Here is a 26,069-nt window from a genome sequence, read left to right as displayed (position 1 = left end):
CTGTACTATTAATTAATTATTGGAATTATTTTAAGTTTCTGTATGATCTCTGAAGTCTTGAATAGCACTGTGGTGTAGTAGTATTGTCTTGTGTTTTTAGTATTTATTATTAAATATTTTTAAAACCTTTTTTCCTGTGGCTGGTTTGTGAAGAGATAAGTAAGCTCTACAGTACACTGCATGCTTATAAGTGATCCAGAACAAAGCCCCTCTAATAAGCCTTAAGACTGATTAGTCACACTTACCAACTGGATAATAATACTGCACAGTAATAATTGGATACCCTTTTAAGGGTCTTTGGGTAGCTAATAATTATTAGCTTGTGGTGGCAGTAATTACTACCGTATAGTCTGGGGATAGGGGCACAGCTGGAGAATCTGTGTCAGCCTTTCCCAGGAGTGTCTGTGAAGTTGTATAAACACATCTCAAAGTGTGGGTGTGTGTCAGCTTCTTGGGCAGGGACACGAAGCACTGGTTGGGACAGAGAGGGTACTGGAGGTTTTAGCTTGCCAGCTAGGCTGAGATCTGCACCCTAAAGCTGAGCCAATGGGGAGTCTTATTAGGGACCTGAAGAGCAAGGGAGCAACCAGCCCCAGACTGGCTGTGATCTCTGTGTGCACTTAATGGAAATTGTACTTTACTGTGTGTATTTGTTTGTTATCCTTTCCTCTTATATGAGACGCCCTCTCCGGTGTTAGTGGTGAGGATTGAGGCTCCTTGATTGCTGGGCCAGGGTGCGGGCATCACAATGATAAGGTCATAACTTCTTTATCTGATGCTGTCAATCTTCATTCATCCTTGACTGATGGGACAGAGTCCCCAGCTACCTTTGATCTTGGGAAGATTCATTGGAATATATTTATGAACGCAACTGCACCATGTGGGTCCTTTCACCTTAGAGATCAAATTCACTTTGAAACAGATGGTGAAGGTGTGTAGAGTAGTGCAAGCTGCTGCTGCACACTTATCACCCATAGAAGCTGAAGATTAGAACTAGGGGAGTAGCCATGAGCTTTTTAAAGGAACATGCAAATCAATTTGTTTTTGCATTAGTCAAATGAAATACAATTTTTGAGCCATCTGGCTAAGGTAACCTTATTGTATACAGATAAAAGCATAACTGTCTGTGAACATTTAATAAACAGTATTTACTTTTATTTGAAAGGTTGGGAAAGAAGACTAGCAAACTGACAGAATGATTTATACTGGTTTGTGACATCACCTTAGGTATAAAGGAAGGGTTTATCCTTAGGTACACACCATCTCTATGAAAAACAGGAATGGAGGTTTACATAATAAGGCTTGTATTTTGGAAATTCCTCTGGCAGAAGTCATCGCCACTAAGAAATAACTTTTTCCGGGATCAAGATTTTGTAACTCACAGTTAGCAACAGGATGAAAGGGTGGCTGCACAAATGCCCATAAGACCAAAATGCGGATTCAAAGGTGAGCTATGATCCTTATAAGGAAGTCTTAATAATAGAGTCCCTTAAGAAAGAGACGTGCGAGCTAGACTTTAACAGTTAAAGGAGCAGTTCCTCTGTTGAAAATAAAAGCTAAACGGTCTTGAATTTTGTCAGCTGGAATAAAATGGAGCCAGTGTCCCTTTCAAAATTTCATAGGGTGAAATTTTTACTTTTGCTAGCATAGAGCCTATGTGTGGATGGCTTGCAGGAAGCTAAGAAAATATAATATACTGGAGAAGACAGCTATGTCTGCTGGCCATGACTGGAATTGGGGGAAACAAGCTGTTGGCTGAATTTCAGAATGTTTAGATGAGTTAAACTGTCTGGATAGGACAGAAGGTCTGGAGCTGGGTCTAGAGCTCATAGTTTTCACAATCAGATAAGGCCAAGGAAAAAGGGAGAAACCCAATCTGTCAAGACAAATAAGGAGTAATGATAATTACACTGCTTCACAGCTGTATCACTTTCTGTAGAATTTTGGAGTTAGGGGAAATGGAGGAAGCATATAGAAATTCCGGGAAACAGGTGTGTAAGGCAGCATCCCTCGGTGACTCCCTTTTTTGGGGTGGGGGGGGGACAGGCACAGTAGTTGCTGCACTTGTTCAGAGATGAGACCAATAGGCAGCAGGAAGGCTGGCCTCCTGGATGAAGATATCTTTTTCATCAGGTTTGGAACAAGGGGTCACTCGTGAGGTAGAAGAACAGACCTATTCAATTTTCCTGCTATTATACTAGGGCTCCCCAGAATACGGGTTGGTATCAGACATTGGTTGGGAGAGAAATGCCCATTGTCAAATTCTGAATGTTTCTTGGCAAATGGTCTTAAGATTGGGTCCCTTCTGTTTGCTGATGTACCAAACCACTGACATAATCTGATTGAATTGCAAATGTTCCCAAAGGGAGAGTAGTCTGAAAGGTTTGCAATGGCAAAATCTGCTTTCATCACTACAACACTGTTATGGAAATTGGCCTTTATAGGGAGCTGTGGAGTGTCAAGTCCAGATAATGCCCATTCACACCATTTGGAAACATCCGTGGACGCTCTAACCTTGGCTGCTGTGATAACAAGGGGACGGCCAAAAGGAATCTCTTTCGAGTGCAACTTCCCAATCTAGAAATTTCTACAAAGACTGGATGCCAAAAAGGGATCCAACATAGGTTAATAAGGTACTGACCACTGAAATGTAATAAGTCATTGAAGAAATTTCCTCTGATACTATGCCAAGGGAACGAGTGTAATCACCACAAGGCCTTGAACCTAGAAGCTATGAAAGTTTCCGTAAATGGAAATTATACCTACAAACTCCAAACCTTGAGTAAGAGTCAGTTGTGATTTTTCCTAACTACAATTATTCCTGGGTATATAAAAGTTAGGAGAACATACTCTGCTGGTTTAATAACAAATGCCTGGTCATTGCTGTAATGAACCAGTCACCCAGATATGGAAACCCCTGGAATCCCTCCAGTCTTTGTTCTGGAATCCTTGTAGTCTTAAGGTAGTTGCCATTTCTGCCGTGCATTCAGTGAGCAGCCTGGAGGCTACAGTGAGGTCAAAGAAAGGAGCCCTGAGATGTTAATGACTGGCTACTAGCCGGAAGTGGAGGAACCCTCTGGGATGTTTGTCTATTTAATATGGTAATATGGTAATACACTTCCCAAAGATCTAAGGAGCATATCCAGTCATCCTTTTCCAAGAACAGAAGAAGGGCCTGAAGTGTAACCATACAGAATTCCGTTTGGCGAACCAATTTGGTCAGAACTCTGAAATCCAAGGTTCATCTGTACACACCTGCCTTTTTAGCACTAAAAATAACCTCGAGCAAATTCCAGATTCCCTCTGGTCTGGTTGGAATTCTCTTACGACACTCTTTTTTTTTTTTTTATTTGCATAACTGCTGGATTACTTTTATTAGATGGAACATTGAGGAGATTCTTATGTACTGGTGGGTGAAACCAGAAAGGATATGATATAACCTCTGGATATACTTTTTGTACTCAAGAATCTGTAGTTGTTTCTTGCCAGCTGTTTAGGTGTAAGGATAACTTCCCCCCAAATGTCCCCAGAGGAAGATAATCATGCTCCGTTTAGGAGTGCTGGTAGGGCTTACTAAGGAAAGACTCCCTGCAGCTGTGGTTATGCCGGCCACTCCTGCTGTGTGAGTGGTGTTTGCCATTAAAATTCCCCTTGACTGCCCCTGGGAGAACTGTCTCTACCTGTGTCTTGGAAAAGCTCTTTAAATGTTGAAGCATATTTCCCCAGTGTGTCTCTGATTCCTGTAAAAGGATCTTTTGGAAGGGGGGGGGGGGGGAGTACCTATATGGCTGAAAAGGTCTTAACATCTGATACTTAAATAATGCTTCTCGTACATTTTTGGGGCCAAAAGGATACAATCCAACAAAAAAGACATGGACAGATGAAGACCCAACTGATTCTGCAAAATCACATAGATGCACCTAGAAGTGTCTCCCAATGGAAATGTCTGAACGTGCCAGTCTGCAAGTGCAATGAGGGTCATGCATGAGTTGGGCACAAACCGTAAGGTAGATAAATAGGAAACAACATAACTCTTTAACCAGATCCCTTGAAATCTGGTAAAAGGTGTCAAGAAATCCAAGGATCTTAAGGGACAGATTGATAAAAAGTGAACTTACTTTCCAAACCTATCCATCGTCTGAAACTCTCTGTTAGGTATGTGATTATAGGAACTTTTTACAGCAAGCACATTTCCAGAAGCTGCTGCAATAACCATGGACTCCACAGGCAAATACTTGGTCCTGAGCTGCTAATACTCAGAGGGGGGGGGATTCTGTCAGAAGTACTGGGGCTGGGCTGAAAGGAATCAGGACCTTTCCACACCTGTGGAGAAATCAACTGGATAAGCTCATCTGCAAACAAAAACACTCAAAGGGCAGATAGTCAGGTGCTGAAGGATAGCTACACTGATTCCTCTGGGGTAGGGATTTGGGGTTTTCAGTCACCTCCCTGTTCTAGTGGTTACACGGCGTCTTCAAGAGAGACATCCTCAGAGGAAAACTTTAGAGACCCTTCTTCATTGAATTCAGCATCATCTGTGACAGATTACTCCATGGAATGTAGGTGCTTCCTCTTGCACTTCCTCTTATGAGGGGCCTCCTCTGTGAGAGGGTCCAGAGGGGGGACATCAGAAGAAAGATGGATCTGATAGCCAGGAATTCTGCTGTCTGGACATTCACTGACCCCTGTAGATATGTTGGTAAACTACCAGAGAAGGGGAGGTGGGGGGTTGCAGTAGATAGGGCTCTTCATAGCCCCAAAAAACTGAACTCCATAAAGAGGGAAAGGATATCAGAATCCAGAACAACCTTAGGACCATGGTCTCTGCCCAACCCGAAGAGAAACTGCCGAGGTAAAAATGGCAAATGAATCAATGCATGCCGATGCTCCCAGGTACAGGGACTACTTCGAAAAACAGGAGTGAACGCGTGCTCCCTGGAGTTGAACAGACTCAGCCCCAATAGATCTCTGGACTGTTGAAAATAAATGTTTTAATTTAGTTACTACCTGCATATATATTTCCTTTCTGTCCAGCAGGGAGCACTGTTGATATATCTTTCAGCACTAGCAACTTTACAAATGCATTGTGATTTTCAAATGCCATAGACTTCTAAAACATCTGAACACAATCAGCTGTACAAATCATTTTGATAGTCAAATGCCATCCTGTTCTAATACATTTGCAAGATAAGCACTTGTGCAAATCTGTTTGATATTCACATGCCATGCAGTTCTAATACAGTTGTAATGCAAACATCTTGGATAAACCAGTTTGAAATTCAAAGGACATATCACTCTTTACAGAACTCCAGATGGCTATGCTGGCAAAAGTTCAATCGGTGCCGACCCGACACAGTCAGTGCCAATGGGGAGCTCCGCTCTGATAGTTTTGGTGCCTTAACCTGTACTTGTTTTGGAACTGAAGGTCCTTCAATTCAAAGGTGCAGATTTCAATAAAGCTATCAGAACCAAAACAATATGCTTAGCAGCAGTTGGTTCAGAGAAACTTAAATGAACAGAAGCTCTGTGCCTTCTAGGAGACGTGCCAAGGAAGAAAGTGGCACCCAATTATCTAAATCTCTGTCGAAATAGAAAAGAAGGCTGATGAGGGAGATGTTTCACTTTTTTCTCTGTCAGCACTAGAGAGGCCTCTGAGTTAAAAAAGCTTAATTTTATATACAAGTAGAGGTCTTTCTTGAAACGCAATGTTAGTATGTTATCTCTGTCACCGCCACAGCTGTATGTGGAAGTATGCGACTCAAACAGAAACAAAGCAAGAGAAAGGCCATTAGAAAAATGGAATATCCTGCTGCATTTCTGGCACATCTCAAAAAACAGGAGGGCCCTTGGATTTTAACGGAAAACAGAAAATAAGAAGTTATGTACTCACCATAATGTTCCATGTGAGTTGTTCCATCTCGCCTTCATTCTTTACTGATGGGTTCGGAGCCGATTCATCAGCTCCAATACGGCTGTTTGCAAAGCTCAAGGTTTACCAGCAGCTCAAAACCAAGCCCCTTATCCCATGATGCACTGCTATAATTACCTCAGATCTTGTTTGCTGTGTGTACTATAGCCATATAAGTGGACTACCCTCCCATGAAGAGGAAGAAGAAATGAGCAACCAGGATGAAACCAACCTCTAGGTCAACTATCAGCCAGGTGGGGGAAGGAGGGAGGGACATAAGAATGAAGACGAGATGGAACAACTCACATGGAACGTTATGGTGAGTACATAACTTCTTAATGTGAAGTTGTTCAATCTCACCGTTCATTCTTTTCTGATGGGTAGCGTCCCTAGCACCCTCAATCTCGGTGGCTCACGGGAGTACATTCTTCAGGACCGTAGACCCAAAAGAAGCTCTGTCCCTGGAGGCCTTATCAACTTTGTAATGAGTGTTAAAGGTATGAGGTTTAGACCAAGTAGCTGCAGCACAAATGTTATCAAGAGGCAATTTAGTTTGGAACGCAGAAGATGTAGAAACTGCTTTGGTTGAGTGAGCTTTAATCTTGTGTAGTAAGGGCATATTAGTAGCTGAATAAACAAAGGTGATACAATCAGATAGCCATTTAGAAAGCATTGTTTTAGCCACTGGTCTACCTTTTCTGGCTTCAGAGAATGACACAAAGAGCTGGTCTGACTTCATAATATCTTTTGTTCTGTCCAAATAAAATCTAAGCTGTCTGTGAACGTCAAGTTTGTGCAGCATATACTTCAATTTATTGGAATGGTTAGGGAAGAAGACTGGTAACTCAATGACTTGGTTGACCATTAGATTCCGAAAAAACTTTGGGCAAAAAGGAGGGATTTGTCCTAAGAGATACTCTATCAGCATGCAAAAACAAATAAGGGGGGCTGACAGATAAAGCTTAAAGTTCTGACACTCTGTGGGCAGAAGTAATAGCTACCAGAAATATGGTTTTCCACGATAAAAATTGGAGATCACAAGATGATGCTGGTTCAGACGGGGGAAGAATTATACGAAACAGCAAAAAGTTTAGATTCCAAGGAAAATAAGGAATTTTCACTGGAGGCCTCATGTGGAAGGTCCCTTTAAGAAACGCCTTGGACAGCTAGTGGGACATTATGTTTAGCCCGTCAGCTCCGAGATGAAAGTTAGATATAGCAGCCAACTGGACCCGAACTGTAGCAGCTGCCGCTCTTTTATTAAAGATCATTGTCAAGAATTCTAATATGGACGTCAAAAAGGCTGGATAAGGATCAATGTTCTGCTTAGAAGCCTATATGGAAAATCTCTTCCACTTACTAAGATATAATCTTCTGGTGGACGGCTTATGGGAAGACAAAAGGATCTGTTTTGTCTCATTGGAAAAAGTATGAAGACTGGCTATGAGGGGAACTGGAGCAGCCAAGTTGTCAGCTTCAGTGACTGCAAGGAAGGATGGAGGTCCCCCAAAGGATGTCAGAAGGTCAGGAACCAGGTCCAGAATCCATGGATCCTCCTCCAAGAGATGATGATGAAGAAATGGGAACCAAATCAACAGAGGCCATTGAGGGGGCTATAAGAATGATGGTCCTTCCCAGAGATGTTGCTTTCTGTAGAAATCTGTGTATCAACGGGATAGGAGGAAATGCATAGAGGAGAGCCGGGGGGCCAATCGTGTCCGAGTGCATCTCTCGGGGCTTCTATCGGATGAGGAATCAGGGCAAAATAGCTTCTGCATTTCATGTTGATGTGACTGGCAAAAAGATCGCAGCAAGGCTGGCCCAATTTACAGACAATCCTGTCCGCAATCTCTTTCTTGAGGGACCACTCGTGTGGCAACAAGATTGCCCTGCTCAGTTTGTCTGCTATCACGCTGGATCTCCCCAGGATGCGTGTTGCCAACAGAAAGTGCTGGGAAGAGACAGCCCACTGCCAAACTCTGAGGGTTTCTCGGCAAATGGGATAGGACTTGGTTCCGCCTTGCTTGTTCAAGTACCAGACTACTGACATATTGTCTGCCTGAATCGCAATCGTTCCTAGAGGAAGAGAGTCCTGAAAGTACTGCAACGCCAGAAGTACTGCTCTCATCTCCAGAACATTGATATGCAGATATGACTTCTGATCCGTCCATGTGCCTTGGGCAGTGTTTCCCTGAAAACACCCTCCCACCCTATCAGGGAAGCCTGTTTGTATAAGGTCCCGTGGTCACAGTGGCTATTGGAGGGGGTAGTACAAAGGGGCGTCCTACGGTTACATGAAGTGATGTCAACCACCACTGGAGATCTCTCTTGCAGGAGTTCATAATTAAAATCATGTGATTCATTGGAAGTTCCTGATAAGCCCATTGAGTGAACAGCAGCCAGTGAAGAATCCGCATATGCATCCTTGCTAATGGTATGGCCAAAATCGCTGCAGCCATCAAACCCAATACTCTTAGAACTTCTGCAGCTGGTGCTCTTGTCTTTCAATACCAATGAGCTGACATGCTGGCGAAGAAGAAAGACTTTCTCGATTGGTAGTTGTAGAGTGGTAGTTAAAGTGTCTAAATCTGCCCCTATAAAAACGATATGCTGTGAAGGCGACAAGGCAGACTTTTCTGAGTGGACTGTAATGCCTAAGTGATTTCAGAGTGTCAACAGTGTATTCTCTTGTCTGAAACAGATGATGCCTGGTGGTGGAGGTAAGGAGCCAATTGTCAAGGTACAGAAACACCTAGAATCCTAGACACCTCAGGTGAGCCGTGACCACTGCCATGCCATGCATTTGGTGAACACTCTAGGGGCTGTAATGAGACCAAAGGGCAGGGCTCAAAATTGATAACGATTGGCTCCCAGCCTGAAATGCAGGTGATCTCTGGATGGTCTGGCCATTTTTACGTGGTAGTACACATCCTTGAGATCTATCGAGTACATCCAATTGTCTTTCCCTAAAAGGAGAAGTATAGACTGTAACGTGACCATCCGGAACTTCTCTTTCTTCACAAATTGGTTGAGTTTGTGGAGGTCCAAAATGGGTCTCCAGTCCCGTTTTCTTTGGAACCAAAAAGAATCTTGAGTAAATTCCAGATCCTGTTTGGTCTGCTGGGACTGGCTGGATTACTCTTTTTTTTTTAGCAACTTGTGGACCTCTATCGTTGCTTGTTCCCTGTAACTGGGTGGAACGTCCAGGATTCTCCTTGCAGGTGGGGGTGGGGTGGAGAACAGTATGAAATATCCTCTGGAAATAATACTTTGTACCCAGCTGTCTTTTGTTACATCTTGCCAGGCATCTAGATATAATGAAAAGCGACCCCCAACTGCCTCCAGAGCAGGACAGTCGGGCCTCCTTTCAGGAGCACTGATAGGGCTGACAAGAGACGTGATCTCTGTCACCCTGGTGTTGAAGACCCCCTCTGCCGCGAGGGCGGCCATCTTCCATTATTACCCCCTCCTCTGCCCCTAGAGGGGGGTTCACCACGTGTCCTGAAAAGCTTCTTGGGCTTTTCGGAAACACATCTTTCCTCCCCTTTGGGGTAAGGCTAAGTAGGGGTGGAAAAATGGACTCCGATGGCAGACGGAGTCTTTCCCTCCTGTTCACACCTGGTCAAAGTTTCCTTCACTTTAGGCCCAAAGAGAGATGAGCCATCAAAAGGAGTGTTCACGAATGAAGACTTAAAGGGCTCAGCGAAGGAACACAAGTGCATCCAGGAATGTCTTCGGAGAGCAATTCCTGTACCCGCTGCCCACTCGTCTCATCAGCTGCATATGATATGAGATGCTTGGATGAGTTCACAATGGAATTTAGGGTAGCAAGCTGGGTAGCAACTGTATCAGAAGCCGCTGCAGCTACAGTACCCTAGTAAAATGGGTCAAATAGTTCAGGGATCGGAGTGTAAAAGTTGCTGAACTAAACATGTGTCCCCCATATCTATCCATGATCCTGGACTTTCTGTTAGGAGGATGGATAGACGAGGAAGTCTCAGACATTTCCTTTCTGGTGGCCACCGCCATCACCATGGCATCAACAGGGACTCCTTTGGACAAAAAGGATTTATCTATGGGAGCAGAATTAAACTTGTTAGGCCTCTGAGGGACAGCCTCCATGGACTCCGGTGACTCACACGCCCTACGAGAGACCATCTGGATGAGCTCATTGAAGGGTGGAGACACCCAAGAGGTGGAAGGTTGAGACCCGAAAGCCTTCAGAAGAACTGACTCATCCTCAGTAGGGTTTTTGGACTGCCAATCACCCCTCTGCCTAAGGATCTAGAGTATCTCCGCAAAGGAGATATCCTCAGAGGGGGATCGTGGGGATCCTTCTGACTCGTCCAAGGCAGTGTAAGATGTCAATGACTCCTGTGGGGAGTCCAAGTGTTTCCTCTTGCACAATCTCTTCTTGGGGACCTTCTCAGTGGGAGCATCTGGGGAAGTCTCAGAACAGCAGGGGGTGCCCTGTGGGGCTACCTGAGGCTCAGGGTCTCTACGCCTTGCCTGGATGATGGAAGCAGAAGTGGACACAGGCACTTTGGGGGAAGAGGAAGCCAGATCTGGTGTCGAGGATGTCTTCGGGGATAAGGCTCTCCTCATGACTTAGAAGGCATCACGGCTCCGATGAAAAGGAGTCAACGGACCCAAAGGAACTGCCAGCCCCTTCCGTGCAGAGGCCGTGAGCTCAGAGCCGGAGGTAGGAGCTGAGCTCATCGGAGCCGAAGCCCCGAGAGAAAGAGTCGACACAGACAAGTCGGTGCGACTATCCTCCCCAGACCAGACAGGAAAGTGTCAGCTCCTAGAGTCCCCGGTCGGCGCCAAGGACGTCAGAGTAGAAGGAACTGAGGACACCGGAAGCAGGTCTCGGCTCCATGATCAACAGGTTGGCCCCCTCTGGCTCCAAAGGTCCGGTACAGCTCAGAGGAGGAGCAGTCAAATCCGGGGTAGTGATCTTCGGTTCCAACGCTAGGGTCGGAGCCAACAACAATTTAGCAAGGCCTGGTGCCCATAAGAGCTTCTGCACCAATCGGTCCATATCCAAATCCAAGAGGCTAACAGAAGATCTAGAGGAGTGCACCAACGGTGCTGATTGAAGAAGTGGAGATGCAGGTCTCTCAGATACCAGCTCCAGAGCTATGGGCTGGCTCCGAAACTAAAAGATAGTCGGGTCCGAGATCTGTGGAGCCGATGTCCCAGGATCTTCCACTTTCTTGGACTTCTTAGACATTTTAGATTCCTTGGAGTCCCCTGAAGACTTGGAGGACTTGCTGGCCCCATCCTGGTCACTCAATGCTTCCTGAAAAGGATGCTTCAGCAAGCCTCTGTCAACTAACTTTCTTTTCCTCTTCAATAAGACCCTAAAGGAAAAGGAGTGGCAAATACTGCAGGACTCCTGCAAATGTACAGCACCTAAGCAACAGACACACTGAACGTGACCATCAGTTACAGACATCTTTTGCCCGCAGTCTGGACATTTCTTGAAACCAGACTTTGGGTGCTTGTCCTTGTCCTCAGACATATCCCAAAAAGAAACACAAATGCCTTAGGATTAACAACAAACAAAGCACACTATAAGCCTATATAAGGACACTCAGAAAATAACTATCCAAAAATCAGCTAGGTCAAAAACACACCACACAAAGCCAAGATAACAGCCAAATTTAGAGTATTAAACACACACACACACACACACACACACACACACACACACACACACACACACACACACACACACACACACACACAAACACACACACAAAATAAACAATGGCCCAAAAAAAATGAGGCCAACTCTAGCTACTGTATATATAAAAGGCAGATAATCAACTTGGCAAAATACAAGGTCACTAAAACTATACTAAATAACACACTTGGGGAAAAGGGGAGCTTGTAAGAAGCTACACAAACTGCTACTAACTATACTAAGGAACAATATAGAAAAAATTTTAAATAACGTGCGAAAACCCACTTTTTTAATGAAAAACTGTCTCGAGCAAAACTGGAACCTCTGATCCGTACTGCGGCAAACCAGATCTGAGGTAATTCCAGCAGTGCATCATGGGATAAGGGTCTTGGTCTCGAGCTACTGGTAAACCTTGAGCTTTGCAAACGGCCGTATCGGAGCTGGTCTGACTTCCTAATATCCATCGGTTCCGAACCTATCAGTAAAGAATGAACGGCAAGATTGAACAACTTCACATCACACTTATCCAGAACTGTGGAACACACCCACTCCCACACTCATACAAGATACGGAGGGAAAGCAAAAGAGTAGCAAGATTTTTTTTTAAATTAACGAGGAGGAGGAAGCTACCAACAATGGTAGAACAGAGTACAAACCATATCAACTAAAAGGAGAGGGCAGAACCCACAGAGAAGGAAGTAGAACTATAGCAAAGAAAAATTCTTTAGGAAAGGAATGTTTATAGATGATAAAACAACAAATAACTGACTTGGTTCAAGAGCTCTGGCAAAAGTGTCTGTCTCTGGAAATGGCAAATGAAATCTGAGGTAACGAGGAGAGAGTCATTGTGGGTAGGGCTTAAGCTCAAGAGATTCTGGTCATCGCAAGCTATAGTAACGGCTAAGTAAATTCCAGTATTTGGAACTGAACCCATCAGACAAGGATAAATGAAGATTGACAACAGATATACACCCTTTCCCTATTTTTTCCAAGAACACAACAGCAAAAGTACAGTAGTGTAGGAAAGTACAGTTGTGTAAAATTTTACCTTAACAGTAAATGCCCCTTTCTTCACTGTTGCAGTACTCTAACAGATAGAATCTCCTGCAAAGGCTAGCCCCCACATCCAGCCAGTATACCAAAGCCTTAAATTCTTACCAGCATAATACATCAGAAGTATGTTCCCCGTGACAGCGTAGGGCATAAAGGTGGCTTACGAATGCTGTACCTTCATAACTGAAGTGCCACAGGAGAAAAAAAGCCACCCCAGCAGAAGAGAGAACAAATACATCGAGGAAGAAAGGAGATACCTTGAGAGAAGGGCAAAGATCCCTCGGCAGCTAGATGTTCCCAGAAGAAAAAAAGGGGGGGAGGGAGAGGGGAGGGACTGAATACTGCAGAAGAGAAGGACATCTACTGTCATGGTAAGATTTTACACAACTGTACTGTGCCCTTCCATATTACTGTTTCAGTACTCATAACAGATGGGAGAGTAGAAAAGCTACAATGATGAGTAGGAGGAGGAAGGCAAGAAGGAACCCTCCACAGACCTAAAAAGAACAGCCTTGGCAGAACCCATCATGGCTCTAGAAATGATGTCCAACTTGTAATGTTTACTGAAAGTGTGCACAGAAGAACAAGTACCAGCTTCAAGGATGGAAATGGTGAGCAAACCCTTGAAGAAAAGCTCCAGAGGAGGCCAGTGCTCTTGTAGAGTGGACCCGAACAGAGGCAGGCATGAAAGGAATAACAAAGGGAAATTGCTTTCGAAATCCAGGTGGAGCTGGTTTGCTTAAAAACAGAAAACCAATGCCCTGGCATGAAACGAAGCAACAAATTACTCAGATTTACATATAGCTTTTGTCTTATCTAGATTATACCTGAAATGTCTATGATGATTCAACGTGTGCAGAACCTTCTTACTAGCAGAATGCAGAAAAGGAAAAAAGGAAGGAAGCCGGACAGACTGATTAAGGGACAACTCATTAACCATCTTGGGCGTAAAAGAAAGATTAGTATGCAGACACGCACTATCCCTATGAAAATCAAAAAAGAAGAAACTGCATCAAGGCTTGGCATTCAGAAACTCTCTGGGCAGAAACTAAGGGCAACCAATAAAACAGTCTTCCAGGTGCAATGCTGCAGAGAAGAGGAGGCAGAAGGCTCACAGGGATCCTGAGTCAATTTTTCAAGGGCAAAATTAAAGTTCCAACAAGGAGGGATGGGCTTTCTTGGAGGCCTGATGTGGAGGACACCTTTCAAGAATTGTTTAATATCAAACTAAGAAGCCAATGGTGGAATCAAAGGCAGACAAGAGACCAATGGTGGAGTCAAAGGCAAACAAGCAGAGACTGCTTACAAGTGAGCTTTAACAGAGGAATATGCTAAGCCAGAATGCAGCAGTTCACACAAGTAAGACAGACCCAAAGGGACACCCACAGCAAAAGGATCCTGGCGAAGTTTGAGACACCAAGCAGAAAATATTTTCCATCTGGATACATATGATTTTCTGTTATTGAATTTCCTGGACTCCTGCAGAACCTTAAGTATGTCCTCAAAGAAATGGTGTTGAAAGAGCATTAAAATTCTATCACCCAAAGTATCAACTGACGCACGGATAGATGAGGGTAAAGGAGAAAGCCTTTGCCTTGTGTAAGATCATCCATATGGTGTGGTAATTTGTAATGATTGCCCCTGGCCAGATAAAAAAGTAGGGCAAACCAGTGCTGTCTGAGCCAAAAGGGATTCACCAAAAGATTTCTCGTGAGTCCTGTTTGATCTTCTGCAGGACCCTGAGAACAGCAGGAAAAGGAGGGAAAACAAAGAAATTCCCCTTCCATGAAGAAAGACATGGCATCTAGTCTCTCAACTAGAAGGCTTGGGATCCTGCAACAGAAGTGAGGAAGCTGTCTATTCAGAGGGGAGGCAAAGAGATCCACTTGAATACCCCACCGATAAAGTAAGTCCAGAAGCACCTGTCTGTGAAGCATCCATTCATGAGGGCGTGCCCTGGACCTGCTTTGACAGTCTGCCACCAGGTTTTGTCCTGAAGGAATGTAAACAGCCTACAGAGAAACCTGCATTTGGATAGCTAGCTCCCAGGCCTGAAGGGCTAGTTTGCAAAGAAGACAGAACCTCATGCACCCCCCCCCCAATTAATATGACTGTGGTGTTGTCTGTATAGACCCTCAAAAGTCCTGGGGACCAAAGGGATTGAAAGGCCTGGACATCCAAGATAATTGCCCGTTCTTCCTTGATGTTGATGTGATCGAGTCACTGATGAGGGGGCCAGAGATTCTGAAACCTCATGCTGCATTAAGCAGCCACCCACCCTTATTTCAAAGCATCTGTAGAGCTCCTGAGACAGAGGTTGGAAAGGGACTCCTAGACTGAGAGATATGCGTTGAATCCACCACTGAAGCTCGGGCTTTAGACAAGGAAGTATGAGAATGAGAAACTCCAGAGGGGGACAATCCCAAAGCCACATCAACCACAGGTATCACTGAAATTTTCTCATGTGAATTGTGCCAAAAAGAAGCATGAGGATGGTTGAGGCCATAAACCCCAGAACCCTCAGAAATTCCCTGACAGGCATGACAGAAAAGGAAATAAGGACTGGAAGTAAGCTGTTAAGAGACAGTACCTTAAGAGAAGGCAGAGATGCCGGCTTTGGAACAGTTTTAATCCTGCATCCCAGAAAAAAGTGATACTGAAAGGAAGGCAGGAAAGATGTTTGAAGATTGATGGTGACACCCAGATTGGGCAACAGAAACCTAGCCAAGTGCAGGTCCAGCAGGAGCCTGGAGGGCAAGGGAGGCTGAATGAGCAAATCATCCAGATAAGGAAAGATTTGTACATCTTGAACCCTGCAGAAAGCTATGGAGCCAGGCACTTTAGGAATACCCTTGGTGCTGTGAAAAGACCAAAGGACAAAGCAGAGAACTGAAAATGAGAAGGAAAAACAGAAAAATGTAAATACTTCCTGAATAGAGGGTGAAAGGAAGCATGAAGGTAAACATACTTCAGATCCAGAGAAACTAGGAAGGAATGAAGAAGCAAAAGGGGAAACAGAATCTGGAGAGAAAGCATCCTGAAGGTTGGTACCTTGAGGAAAGTATTCAAATAGGGCAGATCTAGTACATCGTCTCCTTGACCCATCCTTTCTGGGAACCAAAGATATCCTGGAATAAAACTCTGTGCCCTTAGGGCCTGTGGGACAGGTTGAACTGTACCCTGATCCAGTACACCCTGCAAAACCCCTGAAAAAATAGGGAATCTGATCTGAAGTAATCTGTTGCCACACAGGGACAGAGAGAGAGTCTGAGAAAAAAGGGAACCTGGCTGAGGGAAAGGTAAGGCAGAATGTTAGATGGAGGCAGATTTTGCCTGAAAGGAAGGTTTTTGATGTTGAGACTGCTTGAGTTGGTATGTCAGAAAAAAAATGCCTAGGGACTTTCTTACCTTTGGAGGGCTGATGAGGCTATGAACAATGGCAGTTCTAGCAGGATAATTCCTCTGAAACTTAGGAATCGGAGAGATGAAAAACAGTTTAAGGCACTTCATGACCTTGCCTTGGTCCTGTAAGGTCTTAGATAAATCTGCCAAGGGAGTACCAAAGAGATTTTGATTATCTAGGAGATCATCAAGAAGCTTAGCCTTAATATCATCAGGCAAATAGCTTGAAGACTAAGCCAGGTATATCGCCTTATGATACAGCCTATAGCAGCAGCAGCTCTAGAGAAAGCATTAGCAGCATAACCACACTTAATGGAGTGATGAGCCACCTAAGATGTAGATATCACCAAAGATAGAGCAGTAGACCTTTACTCAGAATCAAGAAAGTCAGACAGAACCTCAGCCAGTTGAGAGTTAAAAGTGATAAAATATATCTGGTCATGTGAGTTAGTCAATGGCATAAAACGCCACAAAGGCAGACTCTCCACAGCCCTACTACTCTTGCCCGTGGGAAAAAGGAAGCTTAAAGGAAGGCAAAAGCTGAAAAGGCTTATCGGCAGACACAAAAAATTACAGCAGGGTTAGGAGGAGGACATTTACAACGAAACTTGAAAGCCTCACAGACCTTATACAAACAGGCTTCTTAGAGGCATAAGGCTGGGAATCAGGAACTAAAGAGGCAGCTGAAAAAGTATTCAATAGAGTGGCCAACACTGGGAACAGCAGAAGGTTTAGGTGAACCCATCTGCAGTAGCTCAAAAAATCTTTTCTAGATGCCAAAAACTTGGGAGCAGTAACACTTAAAATGCTCCATCATGAGAAACACAGCATCCTCAAAAGACAATTCTTCCAATGGGGAGTTATGACTCAAGGACTTCTCCTCTTCAAAGCCATAATCCAATGGTGATGGCAGTTGGGAAGGGAAGGCCAAGGAATCCTCAGAGTCAGACGCCTCACCACAGGAATCAGGTTCCCTAGATCTTTTAGGGGTGGAAGACCAGGAAAGGGCAGAAACCAAAACCCCTGAAGTGGTCTCGAAGCCATCAGGAAATTAAATAATCCCTGAGTAAACCTCTGCCACTCCTTCTGATGGTCTTTGGGAGTGGGGGAAATGTAATGGGTCTTCTTCTTTTCTTAAGAGAACGTCAGCTTTAACAAACTTCGGCAGCTCAAAACCTTGTCTTGATTCAATCAAGGTAATAGGCACCTCCTCTCTAACCAAGATCTTGGATCCCTGCCCTCACAGGCCCCTCATTAAATATCTGCCATGGTTTCCCCTTCACATCCACACTGGACATATGGAAAGCCTTAGAGGACATGCAAGAAACCAGTTTCAAGCCACCTTCCTACAGGGCTGCAGCAGAGGGAACCAACACAGAGACCTGGCAATCATCAGGGGTATCATCCACCTCAAAAGAGATGTCCTGCAGAGGCTGGACAGCTGCAGTATAAGAACTTAACTTTTAGCCTTTTCCTTAAGAGGCTACTGTACACCTCTGAGCAGGAAGATTCAGTCATGGTACCCTAGGCCAATGGCTTGAGAGATTGGTTCTTAAGTTAAATTGAAAGAGAAGACAGACAAACACGAAGAGACTTCAGCACAAACACTTGGCAAATATAACACTGAATGTGGTCATGAGAAGAGCATAAACAAAACTAACTGTTGTGATGAACTGTATGTGGAATCTGCCTCCCACACTGACATTTCACTTACTTGGATGACATGAACTCTCAAAATGCACTGTAAAAGAAAATAAAATAATCTCCAATGGAGTACTTATCTGCAAAAGGCTCAGTACAACCAGCACTGTGAAGAACGTTCAGACACAAGTACAACTGTGATGTTTGGACTGGCAGCAAATAAGTTTTAAGGTCAGAGCATCCGTACGTCACCTTTATGCCCTGGAATGATGCAGGGAAAATGCATCTGATGTACAGTGCTGGTAAGAATTTAAGTCTTTGGCATACTGGTCCTACGTGAGGCTATCACTGGCAGGGGACCCCATTTGCTAGGAATACTGCAACAGTGATAATAAAGGATATCCTATCATTACAGTAGAAGTCCTACTGATCCCTGCTGCAGTATTCCAAACATATGGGTCATCACCACTGTCATCCAGACGGGGTACCAAAACTTTACCTTTCCAGTATCATACATCAGATGTGTGACCTCAGCTCAAAAATGTAGGGGAGTATAAAGGTGGACATATGGGTGTAATTCTCAGACTATCTTCAAGCCAGCAGCCAGAAGACCCCCTGAAATGGAAAAACTGATCAACTATGAGGTGCACAGTATGAAGTGGTAAGAAAGACCCCTTAGTTCTAGGATTTTCCCATGGGATAGGAACTAAGGGAGAAAGAGGGAGTAAGGAGAAAGGAAATGTGTAGATGGGAAGGAGTACTGCAACAGTGATAAATAGGACATCCACTGTTATGGTAAGTTCTTACACAACTGCCCTAAGTCCTAACTGAAATCACTGTTGGGATATTCCTAACATATAGGTGATTAAGCCAACCTAGTGAAGGCAGCTTTTGGTTTTGAAAAGGCAGTAATCCTGTAGTGCTTAGTAAAATGTGACAGCCTCCAGTATGGACCTGGCATAAACTCCTTGGCAGAAAGCTCCAGAAGCTGCTACGGCTCTGGTAGATAAAGAAATGTTCGTTTGGGTTTGAATTACACTATAATGTTATTAAATAATTATTCAATTTGGAACATGGGGGTATAAAAAGGAAATTAACAGCTTGTTACACATTTCCTTACATCTGATGAAGTCCTTGTTGGATGAAAACACTGTGGAGAGTGTTGTTGCTTTAATGTGTACTCAGTGAATAAAGAGCTGTTCATTTCGATTTATTGTGGACATTGAGATTTTGTCAACCTCCTGGTTGTGCCTGGGTTTCATGCTTTGTTTGTTAGTCTATGATAGAAACATACAACTGATCATATTTTCAAATAGACTTCGTTTTGCTCAAACAGAATCTTACCTTTCTTTGAATACCTAGAGAATGCAATGCCCCCCCCCCCCCGATTCTGTGTGTCGGGAACGAAGATAGACAGGTTTATGGCTTGACAGAGAGCGAGAGCACATTCACTACTTTAGGCATGAATAAAGGATTAGCCTCGTGGGTCACCCTGTCTTTGTGAAAACAAGAAAGGGAGGAATGGCATGAGTGTTTGAAGCTAGCTCTGAAACTCGCATAGCTCAGGTGAAGCAGGAGGACAGATTTCCAGGTGCAGCATTTGAGGTTTGCTAATGTTGTTGGTTCAAAAGGATGTAAGGTAAGCTTCTCTAGCACAAAGCTGAGGTCCCAACTATAGGTAATGGCCTTTACAGGTGGTCTAAGAAGCAGGACCTCTTTAAGGAATAATTTGACCTCAGGTCTGAACATAAGTGAGAGTTAAGCAGGTGGAGATGGCTGACAGGTATGCTTTAACGAAAGAATAAGCCTGAGCTGTATGTAAGAGCGCACACATATGTTTCAGAATGGAAGGTACCTCTGGGTGGTTGGGGTCATGTCCATTTCTTTCGCATCAACAGGAGAAACTCTTCCATTTGACTATGTAAGATTTTCAAGTCATGGGTCTCAGCTTCTTAGAGAACCTTAACATCCTTAAAAAGATGGTGGCTGTAAAGAATAAGAACCCCATCATCCACAGAGTCAGGCTTAGGAATGACAGATTGGGCTGAAGCAATAACCATTTCTGTGTTTTGATGAGATATGCCTGGTGTGGCTGTTTGCAGTACTTGCCCCTTGCTAAAAGAAAAAAAGTGGGAACCAATCCTGTCTTGGCCAAAATGGAATCATTTACAAGAGTTTGCGTTTTCTTTTTGGGTCTTTAGAATAACTCCTAGAAGGAGAGGTAGTAGAGGAATGGAGTAGAGGAACTTCCCTGTCCACTGAAAAGTGAAAGCATCTGTCCTCCAAGTTGAGGGGCAAGGATCCTTGTTGCAAAACAGTGAAATTTGTGTGTTGGGCTTTGAAGCAAACAGATCTATCAGAGGAGTCCTCCAGCAAAGAATGATGACCTGGAAAACCTATCTGTTCAGGGTCCATTCGTGAGTGTCCTCCAAGGTTCTGCTTATGGAGTCTGCCAACACATTGTCCCAGGATGGGATGTCTGTGGCTGTGAGCAACATGTTTTTCTGAGTAGCAAGATCCCAGGGTTTCTACACCATGCTGCACAATAGGTAAGGTCTTGTCCCTCTCCTTGCTGGTTTATGTACCACATTACTGTTGTATTGTATGTGAATACTCAAGAGTACTGAACGAAATGTAAAAATAAAAAAGAACGCCACCAAACACTCATAGTCCCATAAAAACAGCAGGAAAAACTCTTTAATTAATTATAGACTTAGCGCTTTTATTTAAGTATTATATACAATAGCATTGTTTAATAGTGTTACCATGTATCTTTAAGACACAATTAATTAGTTAGCCAATGGATTTCAATCATGTGATTTTTTTGTCATTATTTAATTTCCTCTAGTGTTTTGTAACATTACTCTGATGAAGCCCTGAGGTACCAGGGAGAAAGCGCTAAGTCTATAATTAAAGAGTTTTTCCTGCTGTTTTTTGTGCAACTACGAGTGATTGGTGGTGTTATTTTTTACTTTTACCTTTCGTTCAGTGTTGTTGGCTCTTTGGGCGACTGTTTGTGGTTTTGCAAATACTCAGAGTACCTGGTTTCCAGCAATGTGAAAAAACCCGAAGAGCTTGGATGAGGGTCCTCATTTCCATCGCATTGATGTGGTTCCTTTAGCAGCACTGGCTGCCATCTGCCTTGTAATCATTGGATGCATGACCAGGCCCCCCCCCCCATGCCTCCTCCAAGGCATCTGTGTGCATTTCCGGAACTGGGTCTGGAGGACTGAAGGGAAGCTCTGAGTTGAGTTTCACCTAATCCTTCTATCATAAGAGTTCCCATCTGAGACAGTAAAAGGAGAATCACTGTGTCTACAGGGTGAGAATGCTATGAACAAAATGCTTTCAGGTACTACTAGAATTTCCTTATCTGCAGTCTAGCTAGGGGAAGCAGTAAAACAGTAGCAGCCATGACCCGCCCCCCCCCCCCCGAGCCCTTAGGGTATCTCTGGCTGAGCACTGGCTGAGGGAGGCAAGGCTATGGAAGTAGTCTGTAAAGTTCTGCATCTTCTCTTGAGGTAAGAAGGACTGCATTCTTTTTGTGCTTAGCCTGCAACTCAAAAACACTAGGTCCTGAGATTGCTGTAGGGAGGATTTTTTATAGCTGACAGTGAACCCTAACTGAGACAGGAGGAGCAGGGTGAACTAAAGATACTGTAGGAGAATTTGTGGTGAATTAGCTTGGATTAACAGGCTGTCTAAGCAGGAAAAAATCTGAAATCCTGGATTCAGCAGAAGACAATCATTGGTGCCAGACACTTTGTGAAAACTCTTGGGGATGTGAAAAGCCCAAAAGGCAAAGCAGTAAACTGATAAGTGAGATGACCCAGTACAAAACCTGAGGAATCCTTTAGATCTACGGATACTAAAAAAAAAAAATCTGGGGCAGAATGAAAGATAGCAGAGTGTACTGTGAGTGCATTTTTCTGAAGGCTGCTGTTATTAAGAAAGTGTCTGGTAAAGAGAGATCCAGTAAGGGTCTCCCACTGCCCTTCCTTCCATGGCAGCAGGAAGTGTCTTGTTTCCCTTTCCCACAAATTCTTCTGTCACGGTTTCTACTGCACGTTACCTGTAGTTCCTGTAAAATGGGTGGGAGCAGATGGATCTGGTTGTGTGGAGATGTGGATATGTCATTTAGAGGGGGAATATAGATCCAAGACATGGCATAACTTTTTTTTTTTTTAATGAAACAGAGCACCCATTTGTCTGTGGTAAACGTTTCTCAAGTGGAGAAAGACTCAGTCAGCCTTTTGGAGAGGGGTAGGGTAAGGCTGGGTGCCATGGGAAAGGAAGTAAAGATTGTCACAGAGATTTGTCCACAAAGGGAGGCCTCTCAGATGAGGCATTCCTCTGTGGTTTATCTCAGAACCTCTTTCTGGGAGACTTCCTGTGTTTCTGGCTAGGCCTCCTGTCCCTTCTGAAAAAAGTATTTTTGGTTGTGTAATTCTCTTGTACCTAGGTACAGGAGGTTAACAAAAGCTATCTGCAGTCCTTTATAGTTTGACCCTGCTCTTGAAGGGTTTTGAAAAGGTCGGCAGCTTGGGGCCCAAACAAGAGATGTTTGTCTAAAGGGGAATCCACTGTTTCTGCTTTAAGTCGTCAGGAACAGGCTGGCTATGTAACCATGCATACATGTGGATTACACAGCCTGTAGCAGATGCTCTGGGATGAGGCCTCTATAGCACTGTAACTCCATTTAATGCTGTCTCTGGGTACATCTCTAGCCCGATTATATAAGAATAACATTTGTTGCTTAGAATCAGTACCTTGCAAATTCACCACTGCCTTATTTAAATAACTGAGACTGGATATCAAGTATTCAGTTATCTGTGTTTATAATTAGTAGCCTTGAATGCCAAAGTACGGGAGGTATACACCTTTTTATCACATCTATCCACAGGCCTGTTATCCATGTCTGAAGGGAGGGCAATGGCATTGGGAAGGAGTTTAGAAGGCGTATTAGATGAGAAGGAAACTGCAGCAAAGTCCACCACAGAACTTTTAAACAAAAGCTTAGGATCATCAGGGGACTTTATAAAATCTGTTTGCTCTTTTGGGAGAAGGAGGCTGGGAGTCAGGGGCAACAAAAATGGACTGAAAAGCATCCAAAAAAGTCTCAAGAATAGGAGGTACAGGGGAAAAGACTGAGGTGTTCATTTCTAGAAGGTTGCAATATATTTTCTGTACCTCTTGAGATCTGCCTAGACTCCCACTCAAAATGCTTCATTATACTTAAGATGGCTTCTCTAAAATAAGCTTTTTCTACTGGAGAATCAGGTGAAATGCAGTCCTAATTATCTGAAGGAATCTGGCTAGGAGACTATTTAAAAGGGGTAGGCCAGAGAATGGTCAGAATCAGAAGCCTCATCATCATCAGAGGAAAATGAATCCACAGCAATCTTTTGGGGAAGGGGGGTTCACAGCCAAAATGACCTTAAACAAACCTTGAGGAAAATCCATCCGTTCCTTTTCCTTAGAAGAGAAAGGAGGAGTTGAGAGGAAGTAACATGTTTAGTTTTCTGACTCTTCTTTTTTGGTGTGACATCCGCATGTACTAAACACAGTGACTCATTTCCCTGACATAGGTGGATTAGCTTACCTGGGATATCTTTCCTAACCAGGATCTGAGGGACACCCGCTGGGCCCTCCGATATGATGATGTGCAGTTCACCTCTGTCTACAGAATCCTCAGTCATTAATGCCTCCAAAGTCATATCAGCCTCTAGCAGGGTCTCGGTAGACGGCATCTGAGGAGGAATCAAATGTAACATGGGTTCTAAACCTCAGCAGGTACACTGGAATCAGAAAGGGCCGACCGAGTTTCTGGTCAAGGCCACTGAAGCTTTTTCTTCTGTGGTGGAGATATATCCGGGGAAGTGTAATCTGCCATCTTGGAGGGGATGAAGCATGAGATGCTGTCTCTCCAAAAAAGTGCTACGTGAAGGCAAATTGGACCACAAGGTCTTAGGTAGAAAGAATTGGCAGTTGGAACAAGCTTTGTAAGTCGTGTTTCATTCCTAAGCAAGAGAGACACATGGTATGCAAGTCTTTGTATTAGATTTGGCTAATGCACTTGCACTTACCCCTCCTAGCTGACATCTACTACCAGTAAGATAAAACAGTTAAGAAACAAAGGAAGGTTCCACAACAAGGCACTTAACTGAGTATTCAAAGCAATGGTACCAATGACCAAATGACAACAAGTTCAACAGATAAGCAACCTGTGTTGGGGCTGGCAGCAAGATAGTCTTACAAATTGGGCTTGTATGTCCACCTATATACCTCTACACTTGTGAACTGAGGTTGCACATCAGATGTATGATGCTGGGAAAGTAAAGCTTTGGTAACTTAGCTGGATGACACCACTGATGACTCGTACATTATACTGCAATAGTAATTCCAGTTAGGACATCATTGCCGTACAAAAATTCAAATCAGCATCATAGCAATTCTCCCTTAAGTTGGCTAAGTCTGAAGAGGCAGAAGCAGCCTGTGAAATAGTATCACCCTGGCAGCCATGGATGGTTTTTGTCCCTTCTGTCCACGTACACAGATTTTTAATCTTCCCTGTCTGATGCTTTGCCAATTGCAAACCTCATCCTAAAGAGATGAGGGTTTGGTTTCATTTTTCACACCAGGATGAACCCCAACTGACCACAGGAATCATATTAGAACCTTAGAATCATATTAGACATTCAACTATCCTAATCAGGTTTCAGGGATGAATGCTAGTGGTACCTTACCTATCAGAAGATGGCCTCTTCTGCAACATACTGGGGACGGGGGAAGACTTTTTGTTATGCCCAAATCTCACAGGTGAGCACCTGCATCACTGAGAGACCCTTTAATGCCTCAGCTCTGATGTGTGTGCACATCTGCTCATGCACCCACAAAGTATACATCAAATGGCTTTGTAGTGCAATGACAACACCTCTGATTCAAAAGTGATATTAGCCAACAACCACTCCTCTAACATGCATTTGCTTCACAGAGAACTCTATCACCTCTTCACCCCTGATTATAAGAACTGATTTTAGCCATTAATTCACACTGCTCTCTCGCTGGCTCCTCCAAACCTGGTTAACTACTTTACCTTAAGTCATCTTGAACAAAGTCAAGGTCTGTCAACTGGGATACTCAGCTAATCAGCTATGAATAATGAGCCAAATAAGACACTTTGTTGTCTACAGGCACAATATAGATATTTATTTTTATTTTACATTTGTTTACTGGTATGGTTCCGACTGGGACAGAACACATTTTCAGCAGAAGCCCAGGGAGAAAAACTCCTGTCAATTCTTAACATACAAAATTGTAAATCAGAAAACAAGGAATAAAAATAAAAATAAAACAGTAATAAAACATGACATGTCAATACTATCTAAGCAACATTCAAAACATAATATATATAACTTATGTATATACAAAAACATAAAAAGTTAGATGGGTAGTTAATTTATCACAGAGATTCACCTAACATGGCAATAACAGCTAACAGTACAAAAGTGGAGGAAAAAAAGCAGGAAAGTAGTAAGTACAAATGATACGTCTGTAGATAGTACATCAATAATGCATCAAGATTCTCCTTCTACAAAAATGCGTATGTAAACCTACAAATATATATTCTGCAAATAGGTAAACTAATTATACTTACTTGATGGTATTGGTAAGTTCAAGCACCTGCTGTTTTTTGAAATCTGTTTCATTACAGACTTTACGGAATTTCTCTTTTGCATTTCTTATTTCTTCATCAAATGACTCTCTTTGTTGCTGAAGTTTGCGTTCAAGTTTTGAGACCTAAAAGAAAAAAAAATGTGTTGTGACAATCAGTAGGTGCTAAGCTAGTCACTAAGTAGGCAAAGCAATGATTAAGTATGTGGTACCACAGAAACAATCACTTTACAAAACAAGTTAATAAATATGGTACTATAACCTAGGGACAGTGAGCTGTTAACAAATGCCAGTGTATCTCTTTTGTCCACATCACCTTTTCTCTTTCCTTTCTACTACAATCTATACTAATTAACTGGCCCCCTTTATTGGAGGGTGTAGAAGAAAGGTTCCTTTCAAAAAGGCATTACAAAATTTGTGGAAGGCAAAAGAACAAGTCATTGTCATTATGGAAATTGGATATTTGATGGCAGTTGTACTTTGACTGTGGAGTAACTTCAACCTGTATTAAACATGTCTGAAAGAAAGTGAAGGACTTCAGGGAAGAAAGAAGAAAAGGGGTCCAATGCCCTGTTTGATGCCCACTAAGATAAGTACTTCCATCTGATTTGGTACATTCTAATAAGACTTTTTGAGATGCACAAAGTATACAAAAAGAAAAATCTAGCAAAGCTAGACTTTCCAATGTGTGATACCTTAAAC

General features: G+C 43.4%; 1 protein-coding gene across 1 annotated transcript in view; it reads right to left on the bottom strand.

The window, feature by feature from the left end:
• Window positions 1–26,069, bottom strand: part of CCDC18 (coiled-coil domain containing 18) — a 2,776,331-nt gene that overhangs the window by 1,238,353 nt on the left and 1,511,909 nt on the right. Inside the window, exon 12 of the mRNA XM_044086821.1 lies at window positions 25,351–25,493. Within this exon, the coding sequence (XP_043942756.1) occupies window positions 25,351–25,493 (143 nt within the window). The remainder of the gene's footprint in view (window positions 1–25,350; window positions 25,494–26,069) is intronic.

Source organism: Protopterus annectens, chromosome 10.part0 (genome assembly GCF_019279795.1).
Source record: "Protopterus annectens isolate FY-2018-M chromosome 10.part0, PAN1.0, whole genome shotgun sequence".
Lineage (NCBI taxonomy): Eukaryota > Metazoa > Chordata > Ceratodontiformes > Protopteridae > Protopterus > Protopterus annectens.
The sequence above is the reverse complement of the archived record's forward strand: the minus strand, read 5'-3'. Positions and strand labels throughout refer to the sequence as shown.